The sequence below is a fragment of the Mobula hypostoma genome, chromosome 4 (genome assembly GCF_963921235.1).
Source record: "Mobula hypostoma chromosome 4, sMobHyp1.1, whole genome shotgun sequence".
NCBI classification, from domain to species: domain Eukaryota; kingdom Metazoa; phylum Chordata; class Chondrichthyes; order Myliobatiformes; family Myliobatidae; genus Mobula; species Mobula hypostoma.
This window is the reverse complement of record NC_086100.1, coordinates 120,701,546-120,716,628: the sequence shown is the minus strand read 5'-3', so window position 1 is coordinate 120,716,628 and position 15,083 is coordinate 120,701,546. Positions and strand designations below refer to the sequence as shown.

The window sequence follows — 15,083 nt, the reverse complement described above, 5'->3', positions numbered from 1 at the left end:
CAGACGGAATATAAGGTGCTGCTCCTCCAACCTGAGTGTGGCTTCATCTTTACAGTAGAGGAGGCCGTGGATAGACATATCAGAATGGGAAAGGGACGTGGAATTAAAATGTCTGGCCACTGGGAGATCCTGCTTTCTCTGGCGGACAGAGCGTAGGTGTTCAGCAAAGCGGTCTCCCAGTCTGCATCGGGTCTCGCCAATATATAGAAGGCCACATCGGGAGCACCGGACGCAGTATATCACCCAGTCGACTCAGAGGTGAAGTGTCGCCTCACCTGGAATGATTGTCTGAGGCCCTGAATGGTGGTGAGGGAGGAAGTGTAAGGGCATGTGCAGCACTTGTTCCGCGTACAAGGATAGGTGCTGGGAGGGAGATCAGTGGGAAAGGATGGGGGGACGAATGGACAAGAGAGTCGCGTAGGGAGCGATCCCTGCGGAAAGCAGAGGGGGATGGAAGGAAAGGTGCTTAGTGGTAGGGTCCCGTTGGAGGTGGCGGAAGTGACGGAAAATTATATACTGGACCCGGAGGCTGGTGGGGTGGTAGGTGAGGACAAAGGGAACCCTATTCTTAGTAGGGTGGCAGGAGGATAGGGTGAGAGCAGATGTGCGTGAAATGGGAGAGATGTGCTTGAGAGCAGAGTTGATGGTGGAGGAAGGGAAGCCCCTTTCTTTAAAAAAGGAGGACACACTTTATATTCCGTCTGGATAGCCTCCAACCTGATGGCATGAACACTGACTTCTCCAACTTTCCTTAATGCCTCACCTTCCCTTCATAACCCATCCGTTATTTATTTATCTTCTATTATTATATATATTTTTCTCTCTCTCCTTTTTCTCCCTCTGTCCCTCTCACTATACCCCTTGCCCATCCTCTAGGCTTCCCCCCTCCCCCTTTCTTTCTCCCTAGGCCTCCCATCCCATGATCCTCTCATATCCCTTTTGCCAATCAACTTTCCAGCTCTTGGCTCCATCCCTCCCCCTCCTGTCTTCTCCTGTCATTTCGGATCTCCCCCTCCCCCTCCCACATTCAAATCTCTTACTATCTCTTCCTTCAGTTAGTCTTGACGAAGGGTCTCGGCCTGAAACGTCCACTGTACCTCTTCCTATAGATGCTGTCTGGCCTGCTGCGTTCACCAGTAATTTTTATGTGTGTTGCTTGAAATTCCAGCATCTGCAGATTTCCTTGTGTTTGCGTTTTTAAATTCTGCAATTAATTGTGGTGCTTCGGTTCTAAGAAGGGAAATGAATAAGCAAATATTACTGGTCCATCAAGCAATCCATTTCTTCCTCATAGGGAAGGTAGGATCAAGCTGTGCTATGGATCTAGTCAATGCTGGAATGATGTTCAATATTATATGCTATATTAGCTTTACGGACAAATTACTGACAGACTGGTGAGAGTACAAAATTGCAAAATAATGTAGCACCTTCAGGAGTAAAGGGGAGCGAAGGAGAGTAAAAGTGAAGGCGGTTAAAAGGGAGGGTAATCTGTTACATTGAATAGACCACTGCAAATAATGAAAAACAAATTCTGTAGTATCTTTAACATCAAACCATCTCACAGGAATGTTTTAAAACATAGTTGAGAATGAGACATGGAAGATGTAAGGACAAGTTAAAGGGGTTCAACAAACAACCTACTGGAGGAAGTTAAGGAGGTACCTTTAAGGAAGTGAGGGTAGAAAGGTTAAAACTGGAATTCCACAGTTCAATGCCTGAGCAGCTAACAGAATAACCATCCGTTACGGAGCGGTTAAGGATCCACAAGAATTGAGAACTGGAAGATTGCAAACTCCCTGGAGCATTTTAGAGCTGGATTGGGTTACAATGATAGGAATGAGGGTGAGCAAAGAAAAAATTAAAATGTAGTTGAGATTTTTAAATTTAAAAGCACCAAAAATATGCTGAATTGTTCAGCAGTATTTTTATCCAAATATCCATCTGGATGCAGAGTTACTTATCTGAAAATAACATTAAGCACCAGTGACCAGGGTTCAGTCCTGACCTTGGGAGTTGTCTGTGGGAGTTTGTGTGCTGTCCCTGTGGCCATGTGGAATTCCTCTGGGTATCCTGGTTTCTTTTCACAACCCAGAAATGTGTGGGCTGTTTGAATCCTGTAAGCCGTCCTTACTGTGTAGGTGAGTGGTAGAATTTGTAGGAGTTGAAGAGCACGTGGAGAGGCAAAAATAGGATTGATGGAGCTTGAATGGGTGGTTGATAGTTGTTCTGGTCTCAGTGGGTCAAAGAGTCGGTTCCTGTGGTCTACCATCTTATGGCTGACTCTCTGAAAAAAACAACACGAACAGGGATCAGAAATGGTGAGGACTATTTGTTTATTCCTCCCAGCAGCGTTCATTCATTTCTGAAATGTGAGAGTGAATATTGGCAAGCTGTTCCACCACAGGAGGCAACCTAAGCTAGTGGAGTCAGTCTTCACCCATGTCAATGTACATATGTATTATGCCACAGATCACACAATCGTCAGCTCATTCTAATATTCCATCTTCCTCATGCATGCTCAGTTCTGGTGACCCAATTCAGGTCCCACTAGAAAGCTGCTTTTGTAGTATGGACTAGTGAGAGATGCTGGGCTGTGAGGTTTAGTATCATTGTCCCAAGGTAGAGGCAAGCACTGAGAAACTGAGGCAACTCACTATCAAAAGTTATCCCATTCTGAATACGAAATGTGAAGCATAATCTCAGCAGATGCCAAACTAATCACTTTTCTTCTTATTGTAGGTATCTTGGCAGTGACTGACAGTGAAACTATAATTACTTATCAATCAAGCACAGAGAATTCTACTTTACTGTCAACACCTGAGGATACATTCAATACCAGCTCAACTACTGAGGAGAATCGATCTCCATTAACAAATGGTCAAACTGCCAGCCTTTACCAGTTGCCTGAGAACTACACTTCTGTAGCCACCGATATATACAGTAACGACAGTACTACTCCAATGGACATTTCATTTGTTAGTGTAAATCAGGATAATCAGAGCATTTCAGATAATATCCCCAGCTCCAACATCACAGATGAAATGACCTCTACCGAGCCAGAGGTATTGAAAAGTCAGACACCATACACACAGAAATCGTCAGCTGCCCCTACGTCAACGAGTGTTATTGAGGTCTCAACTTCTACAGTGGACAATTCTCAGAAACCTACCACCACTTCAGCTCCTAATACAGATTCCTCCATTGGTAAGGCATTCTCACACTGTTTCTCAGCAAGCATCTTGTCCAACTCATGGAGTTCCGCGAAGAATCAGAAGGAAAATGAAACTAAATAATAACAAGTGTGTCCATGAAAGATATTTTGTATCGTGATGTTAGAGAAATTGTGTTAGCTATCTGGTTTTTGGCTCGGTAAGACTGAATGCTGTTCAGCCAAATATGCCTCAAACAGATTGTACAGCTTTATTCATTCAGTGATATACAACTGAAACAGGGTATTTCTTGTGTAAAATTAATAATAACAAGTTCCAACTCATTTTGAGCTGCTGTATATATTCCATGATCAATACTCAGCAGATATACCTGAAGTAGTCTCTGTGCCAAATGCAAAGGAAGTGACCCCAGTCCCCTCTGGAGCATTGGAGGGGAAACTTTACCACCTTGTTCTGAGGGGTGACCATCATTGCTCGTTCTTGGGATGGCTGGGATTTAATATAGTTTCTGCAGACCCCACCCGTCCATCACCTTTCTCTTTCCCTCTCCTCCTGATTCCATCTCCATGTTTCTTTTCTCTCCATTTGCCATCACCCACATACTCTTCCCACTGGTTCCCCTCCCCCACTACTCCCCTCTGCCCTTCTCACCTCCCTCCTGTTTTTCCATTCTCCACCTTGCTCTCCTGTCAGATTCCACCATCTCCAGATCCTTATCACTTCCAATGATCATCTGTCAACTTCTGGTGCTATTCCCATTCTCCCTTTCTCCATCTGCTCATCATTACCTCCCCTCACTTGGCTCCACATATCATATGCCAGCTTTTGCTCCACCCTTCCCTCCACCTTTTCACTCTAGCAGTTACCCACCTTTTAGTCCAGATGAAGAGTCTCAACTTATAACAGCGACTACCTAAACAGGAGAAAATCTGCACACAAAATGCTGGAGGAACTCAGAAGGCCAGGCAGCATCTATGGAAAAGAGTTCAATCGACGTTGCAGGCTGAAACGCCTTAACAGGACAATGACTATCTACAAACGTTTGTATTTCACTCCGAAGTTGCTGCAAGACCCATTGAGTTCATCCAGGTTTTTGTGTGTTGCTTCAATATTGCTCTATTAGATTGGGACCCATCTAAAGTAACTCCTAGTATCTTTTACCCCGGGCATGGCCAAACCAATTAGGTGATCCTAGTCTCCACCTACTCCCTCTCCCCCAATTGGCCTTCAAGCTGAAATCTTTGCCCTAACCAATTTTAATTCCTGATTCAGATTCCAGTTTTTCTTTGCCATGATACCCCTAGACTGATCCTCTGATTGCTCAAGCCTCACCGTTCCAATCCCATCGTTCTCATTCACTGCTGATGCTTGAGACCCAGGCAGCGAGGAAAGCAAATGAGTGCGCACATGCAAGTCCAGCATTGTAGAGCGTGTAGGAGGTACATATTCAATCTGTGGACTAATGTTACAGGGTTTGCCTACATTCTGCCTTCTAAAATGCTGCTGAATCTAGCCAGACCCAATGTGTTTCAGTGGAATCTCAGGAGAACACTGAGCACTCTAGATCAGTGGAATCTGTCAGACTGAATACCAACCATCAAAACTTTCTGCCTGTTTCCGGTGAAGCTGGATGGCCACCTCAACTTTTCTGCCTGCAGCTTGCCTCATGTATGACTCAGATCAAAAGCACATCCTGTCAGAGAGTCATCTGTCTCGCACATTCTTCAAACAGTGTATGCTCTAACTGCCATCTCGTTCAAACTCTTCTGCTTGTGCATTGTTAAAAAAACCATCCGGCAGCAAATCTCTTTTGCACTGTTAGTCAATTCAATCACCTCCCCCCCACCCCCCATTGGGCTGCAGGAAAAGAGCCATAGAGTAGTGTGACCTTATTTTAAGTGGTAACAATCTGATATCAGATCTTTGTGTGGGCAGCGCTGTGGTGTCGTTAACAGAGCTGTTACTCAGTTAGTGACTCAGATTCAATCCTGGCTTTGGGTGAAATTTTCATGTTCTCCCTGTGCTCGGGTTTCTGCCCATATTCTAAAGTCATGCAGGTTGGTGGGCTAATTCAACGGTATAAATCTCACCAATGTGTTGGAGCATGCTAAAATCGAGGATAAATTGATGAGAATCTGTGGAGAATGCAATGGGATAAATGTAGGACTTGTAGAAATGGATGTTTGACATTTGGTACAGATTCAATAGGGCAATGAATGACTCTAGGATTGTAATTGTTTACCAGGAAGCAAGATACGATGAGGCCAAATTCAGGTCAGAGTAGAAGGAGCAACACGTCGTACTCTGTCTGGGTAGACTCCAACATGATGGCATGAACATTGATTTCTCTAAATTCCAGTTATTTCTCCCCACTCCCCTCTCTTTTTCCATTCCCCATTCTGGTTACCCCTTCTTTTGCCCTCAGCTGCCCATCACCTGCCCATCACCTCACTCTTGTTCTTCTCATCCTTCACTTTAGACTATAAGACTATAAGATATTGGAGCAGAATTTGACCATTTGGCCCATTGAGTATGCTCCACCATTTCATCATGGTTGATCCAATTTACCTCTCAATCCAAACTTCCTGGCTTCTCCCCGTATCCCTTCATACTCCGACCAATCAAGAATCCATCAACATTCTTCCATGATTCACTCTCCTCTCCAATGAGATTCCTTCTTCTTTAGCCTTTTTACCTCTTCCACCTATGACCTCCCAGATCTTACTTCATCCCCCTCCCATGGCCACCCATCTTCCCCCTCACCTGGTTTCACCCATCACTTGCCAGCTTCTACACCTTTTCCTCTCCCCCCCCGACCTTCTTATTCTGACTTCTCTTCTTTTCCAGTGCTGATGAAGGGTCTCAGCCCGAAATTACGACTGTTTATTCCTCCCCATAGATTCTGCCTGATTTACCGAGTTCCTCCAGCATTTTTCATTGTGTGTATAATGTCACAGTTGCTCTGATGATTTAATAGAAGTGCAGGAAGATCTTTTGTGAAAACCTGGCACTGAATATAAATATTACACTATTTAATTAGGAAAATATACAGTATCCTAACATAGTCTCATTACTGGATCAATAATCTGTGGGTTTATACTAATGACTTGAACATATGCACTTAAATTCCATTGTAGCAACTGGGGAATTTACATCCAAATATTTTAAACAAATTGGTTTAAAACAAAAGGTAGTATCATCTCAGTGACCATGAAGAACTGGATCACTGTAAAAACTAACATCCTTTAGGGAAGGAAGCATGCAATTCAAATCTGGTCTGGACCATATGTGAATGCAGAATCTTGGCAATGTGTTACCTGTCTTCTGAAGTATTTAAGTTCAAGGGCATTTACGGGTGGGCAATGAGTGCAACGGCATACCACAATTAATTAAAAAAAATGTTTGTCACTGGCAAAGAATTCACAGGCTAATGTGTCTCTTTTGCATTATGACCTTTGCCATTTCAGTATGATTTTAAACTCCAATAGTTTTAGAAACAAGTTTCAGATGACTGAACAGAGGCAGTTTTTCTGTCAGCTCATCAGCTTTTATAAGTTTCATCGGCAGTTCACAGTTGAAACCAGTATTGTCTGTGGAGACTGAATACACATGTATGCTGCTCTGCTTTCTCTCATTCAACACTCGTGCAATGACAATTTCCTACTAAAACTTTTATTAAAAGTTGCAATTGTACTATAATGTTTAGGAAATCAGAATGTAATGAATGAGTATAGGTGGGCACAGCTTTGCTCAATATGCTAGGAGCCAATTCAATTTTGTTTTTCATTGTCTTAAAGTATTGTACACAATATACAGCATGATTCACTGGACACATTCATGTAATGTGATCAAGTATAGCCGATAATATCTCATTATAGTAGCAAGGAAAAGATTACCATATGAATACATCAACACATTTGTATTATGCAGTGTGATTTCTAATCACGTCTTATTCTGTGTCAGTTGATGATTGTTTAGGGACTGAAATACAAGAACAATATAAAGTACAGAGAAAAGGGCAAACACCAAATACACAGAGCAAAGCACAATCTCAATTTTATTGAGTTAAATTTTGAACAAAAATACAAACAGAAGAAATATGACTTAAATGAAAAGAATACCCTATGCTGCGTCCTGAATACTTGATATTTGTTTTGATTTAGTATCCAGTACCTCATCAGTACCACATCATCAGTGGGATGACATTCGGATTGGCAGAAATTTCTCACTCGTTCTAATTGACTCCAGTTCCACCCAGCATTAAAATGTACTATACTACCTGCAGTATGATATGCACATGCTTAAATACTGATCTCACAGTCAGTTGCCAGACTGCTGCCCAGTATGATCTCATCTACTTTCTGCTTCTCTCTGGAAACCTGGGCTTTGCATTCTTTCTGTTGTGATCTCATAGTAACCACAGACCATGATGTGTTTCAGCAGAGGCATCACAGTATCATACCACGGCTCATATCTTTAATTGTGTTTGACAAATTGTGCATGAACCATCTTCCGCCACTATCTTAGCCTACAATTTTTTACTTCCTTTACAAAACTAAATTACAATCCCCTCTACTGCCTCTGATGGTGGAAATGTTCCAGATGCTGGTAAAATTAAAGGCAAAATAAACAAAATAGAGAAGTCATGATTAATGTCTACCAATTTATGTTTTCGTTAATACATTTTTCCACAGGCTAGACCAAAATAATGAATGTGTTGAGGGAGCAATCATATTACCCTGCAGTTGAATTACATACTTCGTGAATAAATATATTCAAGTATCCTTAAGCATTGCCCAAGCTTAACATTATATAAGAGTTAAAATTAGTTTCTGTATATTCTGCTTGGTAATAAGGAGATAGCAAAAATATTTACTCTTGAAAGTGTAGATGCTTGGAATTGAATAACAGAATGGCTGGCAGAGCCTGTGAGCAGGGAAACGGAGACCAGTGGATTGTCATCAACTTGATGATAGATCATTAACTATATAACTGTTTTTGGTACCCACAGATGCCAGCTGACATCCTGAATATTTTCAGCATTTTCTGTTATTATTTCACTAAATAGGTCATTTTAAGCATGGCTTATTAAAATGACTTTGGTCCTGTGAATTAATCCAAAAGAAACAGAAGGTTGACATTTTTCATTGAACTTTGTGCTGAATTAAACTGAGTCATACCCAAGTTCTCATTTCCAGTAAAAGTCAAAATGATTGCAAATATTGGAAGTATGAAACAGAAACAGAAAATGCTGGAAACACTCAGCAGGTCTGGCATCATCAGTGGATAGATAATCAAAGGTAACATTCTATCTATCTATTTGTTTATTGAGATGCAGCTCAGAACAGGACCTTCTGGCCCCTTGACCTACGCTGCTCTGGAATGCCCAGTTTAACCCTAGCCTAATTACGGGACAATTTACACTGAACAATTAACCTACTAAGCGGGATGTCTTTAGACTGTGGGAGGAAATCAGAGTGCCTGGAGAAAACCCATGTACTCACAGGGAAAGTGGTCAAAACTCCTTACAGGCAGTGGGGGGAATTGAACACGGGTTGCTGGAACTGTAAAGCATTGTGCTTAACTATGACACTACCATATATTTGTTAGAATAGTGGGGAAAATGAGTTCAAAGGGGCAAAAGCAAGTGGAACAACGGGTCTTCCCAGTGAGTCCTGCTAATGGATTGGATCTTGGGCAGGAGGTAAAAATAGAGTGGGGTGTTGGGGAACTATAAGGGTGGAAGCAGTGGAGGAATATATTTTGAAGAAATGAGGTCTTTGACCTGGTGGTAGGCAATGGCTTGATGTCCAGAGGCAGGTCTGGGTATGTGTCTGAAAGTCAACGTTTGGCTTCTGTAATTGAAAATTCCGAAGAGTAATAAAGGAAAATGAGTGAGCCAATAGAAACATCAAGTTTCAAAGTACATTTATTACCAAAGTATGTATACCATATGCAACCTTGAGATTTGTCTCCTTACAGGCAGCCACAAAACAAAGAAACACAATAGGGCCCATTAAAAAAGACCCGATGTGCAGGAAGAAGACATATTGTGCAAATAACACCCAGAAGCTCATGAAAGTGAGTCCACTGGCCATAAAACCAGTCGTCACTTCAGCTGGTCCAAAAGCCCATTTGTTGCAGGCCAAAGCCTCAGTTCAGAAAAAGGATAATCAATTATATTATAATCAAAAGTTGCTCTAAGAACAACCTTTGATTATGATATAATTATGATCTTCAGAACACATGGGTACTGTGGGATGATTAATTTCACCAAGTAAAAAGGAAGATTCTGATTTCAAAATACACATGATTATCGTGATGCAATTTACATATTTAAATGCAGTAAGTATTGTGGTTGCTCCTTTCTGTTATGGTACTTGAAGAATTTACATCTAATGCTTCATTAAAGGAAAGCATTGGCAGATTTGCCTAAGTGGGAGATTAGAAAAAAGCTCTAGAGAAGATACATGCATTGTTCCAGAGAGTCAGCAAGATTAAAAAAAAACTGGTAAAAGCCAGGAAACATTACTTCCAGTTTTGAAGAATAAAACATTTCAGTGGAACACCAGGTCTATAAAAAGGAAAAGCAATAGAATAGAAATAGACAGAAGTAGAGGCTGGATTTCATCTTCAAGTTCAAATTTAATTGTCATCCAACCAAGTATGAATACAGCCAAATGAAACAGCATTACTCTGGGGCCAAGCTACAAAGCACAGGACCAACAGTCATACACAGTACAAGGCATACCTAGCAGCTATAAGACAGCAGTAAAATGGAGTCACACACAACAATAAAGTCCAAGTTCCTGAATCTATGAATATTGTAGCAGTCTGCAGTCGAACACAATACATCTTGTCTTTTGCTGAGACAGCTCTGGGAGGGGTGGGGTGCAGGACCAACTCCTACATATGTGCCATACCACCTGACACCCCGGTGGAACACACCAACTCCAATGCCTTCCCATCAGGTGGTGTTGCCTGAAAACAGGTGACACCACAGCTTGAGGCCTCGTCAGTAAGGCCAAGCAGTTCCCCCACCATTCACTAACACATCAATGATTCGGACTGGCCATATTCCACATTAACAATGCCTGCAGGGTTCTTGTGATCACAAGAAAAGCAAACAAGGCGATCACTTGCTGATAAGACTACACACCACCTTTGCGCACCCATGCCTTTTTAAAGCAGGCAGCATTATGATCTGAATCAAGTCTAGTTCTTTCGGTTTCTCTGCCAACGAGCGACTCGCTGACAGGGTAGACCTACAGTACTTTAAGTTCTTTATGCCCAGCAGGGTCTTGCGAATGTAAAATATGCACTTAAAGAAGACAATAACACCTTTGGTTGGTCCTATCGAAGCTGCTGCGTACAAGCACACCAACATTTTATCAAAAGACCATTATGTTTAACCCATTGCATGCCAATGAGATCATCTGAGGACAGCTCACTGAGCGAATATAGGAAGGGTTACATTATGAGTGTCAGCTAGGATCAATGCTATGAGGCCTGTCCTTCAGGAAGATATAAAGAAGAGCTGTTACAGTCAGCTAGGCTTTGTAAGCTACTAGAGCAAAACTGGTATTCAGAGAGATGATATAGTCACTTCATATTTTTATCCTTAGTAGGTTATTATAAGAATTGGAATTAAATGAGTCCTGTTCTTTTTCTGTTATTTTTAATAAAGAAATAAGATGGTACCCGATTTGGCTTGTGCCTGCTGCCAATGAATGAAATACTTTTGACACAACATCATTTCCTTTGGGATAGTCTCTTGCCTCTTGCTCATTTTTCAGATGTTGTGTGAGTTATTTAAAATATGCCTGTGTGTAAACATAAATCTCAGCAATGAGGCCATATTTATTCTCGGTTATGGATTTTTATTTGACACTGATGATGGTCATGAAGATGGTGGTGTTCTCTTGTTACAACGCTACAGTAATTGTACACTCCGTGATTCACATTTGACAATCCATAGACTGTTGCTCGATAGCCTGCACGGCTCACTCTCAGCTGAAAATAATGGCCATAGTCAGACACTGCTATATTTATTCAAACTGTTGACATACAGATCTGCCACAGATAAACCACAGTCTGATCTGACTCACAGAGAAAATAAAACTTGTTTGTGGATTTATATCTGTTAAGGGGATGATACTGCAGACTACTGGACCTCTGCCTAAAATAAGATGTAAAGTATTAAAAATGAGAGAAAAAAGAAAAAAATAAATTTACCACCTTGAGAATCTACTTAGATTAAGGAAAAAAAGGGGCCTACACCATTGATCGGATTTCTCTAACTTGAAAAATATAGAATAGCTTCCATATATTTTTCCTTCAATAAATATTGCACTTTTACTATCAAATTTAGATTAAGTTCTTCTAATTGTCACACACAATTGTCAGAATCAGAATCAGGTTATCAGGTTTACTATCACTGGCATAAGTTGTGAAATTTGTTGTTTTGTGGTGACAGTACATAAAAATACATAATAATAAAAACAAAAATTACTCTCTCTATATATAATTAAATAAGTAAAAAGAGAGCAAAAAATAGTAAACACGAGGAATTCTGCAGATGCTGGAAATTCAAGCAACACACATCAAAGTTGCTGGTGAACGCAGCAGGCCAGGTAGCATCTCTAGGAAGAGGTACAGTCGACGTTTCAGGCCGAGACCCTTCGTCAGGACCCATACCACCTGACATTCCGGTGGAACACACCAACTCCAACTCCTTCCCATTAGGCCTGAAACGTCGACTGTACCTCTTCCAAAAAATAGTGAGGCACTTTCAAGGGTTTACTGTCCATTCAGAGAAATGATGGCAGAGGTGAAGAAGCTGTTCCTGAAATGTTGAGTACGTGTTTTCAGGCTCCTGTACCTCCTCCTTGATGGTAGCAATGAGAAGAGGACATGTCCTAGGTGATGCTGGTTCTTAATGACGGATGTCGCCTTTTTGAGGCACTACCTTTTGAAGGTGTCCTGGAGGCTAGTGGCCATTATGGACCTGGCTGAGTTTACAACTTCCTGCAGCTTTTTCCAGTCCTGTGCAGTGGCTGCTCCACACCAGATGGTGATGTAACTAAGAGAATGCTCTCCACAGTGCATGTGTAGAAATCTGTGAGTGTCTTTGGTCTCCTCAAACTCCTGATGAAGTATAGCCACTGTTGTGCCTTCTTTGTAATCAATATTTTGGGTATAGGATAGCTCTTCAGGGATGCTGACATCCAGGAACTGCTCACCCTTTCCTCGATGAGGACTGTGCATGTTCCCTTGATTTCCCCTTCCTGGAATTTGTAATCAGTTCTTTGATCTTGTTGACGTTGAGTGCAAGGTTGTTGCTGTAACACCAGTCAACCAGCTGATCTATCTCACTCCTGTAAACCTCCTCATCACTGTCTGAAATTCTGCCAACAATACTTAGCATTTGATTTGTCTATAGGTATTAGATTCTTTCTCAAAGACAAATGAAACTGGAGCTGCATCATTATCTTCTTGCTATCTGTTTTTCATTGCAGTTACTGACAATATCCTCTTAACATCGTCAGTAATAGACCATCCTTCATGACATAAAGTGCTTCTATACACATCAGCAAGGTCTGAAGGTTTTCCATTTCATTCAACACAGGCCCAACTGGACTTCCTACACCAACATTCAATTGGCTGAACACATCCTCAAACCAAGCAACTTCAGTTCCACTCACTTTCTCCACATCTAAGATGTAACTGTGGCCACTTACTTGAGCCCAACCTACACCTGTCTCTTCATGGGATCTGTGGGACAGTCTTTGTTACAGCCCTATGTGGGTCAACTCACTCATTTTTTGTCTGGTATGTGGATGACTGTATCGGTGCTGCTTTCAGCATTCATATAGAGTTCAAAACTCCAAGTATTTTTGCCGATAATGTCAAACCCACTCTCAACTTGATTTGCCTCTGCCCTTTTGGGATCTCTTCTTCTTCATTTTAGGCATTGCCTAGTGACAAACAATTATTGCAAGCCTACAGACTCCCATAGCCATTTTGACTATTATTTCTTACATTCTACCTTCACTTATTCAACCCACTTCCACAGTTTCCCCTGAATTTGCTCCAGAAATGGATTTGTTGTGCAGGTGCCTTTGATATGACTTTCTTCTTTCTGAACTATAACCATATAACCATATAACAATTACAGCACGGAAACAGGCCATCTAGGCCCTTCTAGTCGGTGCCGAACTCTTACTCTCACCTAGTCCCACCGACCTGCACTCAGCCCATAACCCTCCATTCCTTTCCTGTCCATGTAGCTGTCCAATTTAACTTTAAATGACAACATCGAACCTGCCTCAACCACTTCTGCTGGAAGCTCATTCCACGCAGCTACCACTCTCTGAGTAAAGAAGTTCCCTCTCATGTTACCCCTAAACTTTTGCCCTTTAACTCTCAATTCATGTCCTCTTGTTTGAATCTCCCCCACTATCAATGGAAAAAGCCTATAACTATGGCTTCCTTTGTCCCAGTGTAGCCAGAGTTCTCTCTCATATGTCATCTATTAACTGCAACTCAACTCACAATCTCAAAGTTCAAAGTAAATTTTATTATTGGAGTACATATATGTCACCATAAAAAACTCTGCGATTCATTTTCCTGTGGGCATACTCAGCAAATCCATAGAATAGTAATTATAACAAGATCAGTGAAAGATCACTCAGAGTACAGAAGACAACAAACTGTGCAAATGCAAATATAAATAAATAGTAATAAAAAACACGATCATAAAATAACAAGATAAAGATTCCTTTGGTTGTGAGATCATTGGTTATGGGAGCATCTCAATGGATGGGCAAGTGAGTGTAGTTATCCCCTTTTGTTCAAGAGCCTGATGATTCAGGGGTAGTAGCTGTTCCTGAACCTAGTGGTGTGAAGCTCTTCTACCTTCTACCTGATAGTAGCATTGAGAAAAGAGCATGGCCTGAGGGGTGAGGATCTCTGATAATGGATGCTGCTTTCCTATGACAGTGTTTCATGTAGATGTACTTAATGGTTGGGAGAGCTTTACCTGTGATGTACTGGGTCAAATCCACTACCTTTTGCAGGATTTTCCATTCAAAGGCATTGATGTTTCCATACCAGGCCATGAATCACCAGTCAATACACTCTCCTGTACACATCTATAGAAGCATGTCAAAGTTTCTGATAACTTGCCAAATCTCCACAGACTCCTAAGGAAACAGAGGCACTGCCGTGTTTTCTTCACAATTGCATTTACGTGCTGGGTCCAGGACAGGTCCTCCTAGTTAATTCAGGGAAACTGAAGACACATGCAAAGCTTTGTAATTATTGAATTGCAAAGAATTGGGTAGTTCTGTAGAATTACAGTTTCTAACATGAATCCAATAACCACAAACTGGACACAAAATTATATTTGTATTACAATATCAGTGAAATTATAGTCCATTCAAAGTCATTGAATTATCAGCAAGGTAAAATCTTCTATCGTTCAGTGGGCAAGATAATTAAATAGAGATGTTCTTTTATTCATGAAGAAACCCCTTGCTATATTAAGGAGTTATAACCTGGCATTATTTGATGGATGCATCTAAAATTGGATTTATCATAAGATATACTGATACCATCTGTCAGTAAAATCAGTCCAAATGAGTGATGTTCTGAGATGGGCACTAGATTAAGGGTTTACAGTTTATATAAAGTGGGAAAAAGATTTAAGACAAATCTGAGAAAGCTAGGGTGATAAAAAAGTCCTGATGAAGCGTCTCGCCCTGAAATGTCTACTGTTCACTACCTGACCTTCCAAGTTCCTCAAAAATTTTGTGTGTGTTGCTTTGTTAAAATGAAATGAAATTTGTTAAGGTGAAGTATTGATGACACGTATAAAGTCTATTGACAACTTTGTGAACTCGGCCTTTTCCC

At 41.2% G+C, this 15,083-nt stretch overlaps 1 protein-coding gene across 1 annotated transcript in view; it reads left to right on the top strand.

Moving 5' to 3' along the window:
• LOC134344905 (uncharacterized) overlaps positions 1-15,083 on the top strand; it is a 124,550-nt gene that overhangs the window by 28,169 nt on the left and 81,298 nt on the right. Inside the window, exon 2 of the mRNA XM_063045036.1 lies at positions 2,740-3,204. Coding sequence (XP_062901106.1) covers positions 2,740-3,204 — 465 coding nt within the window. The remainder of the gene's footprint in view (positions 1-2,739; positions 3,205-15,083) is intronic.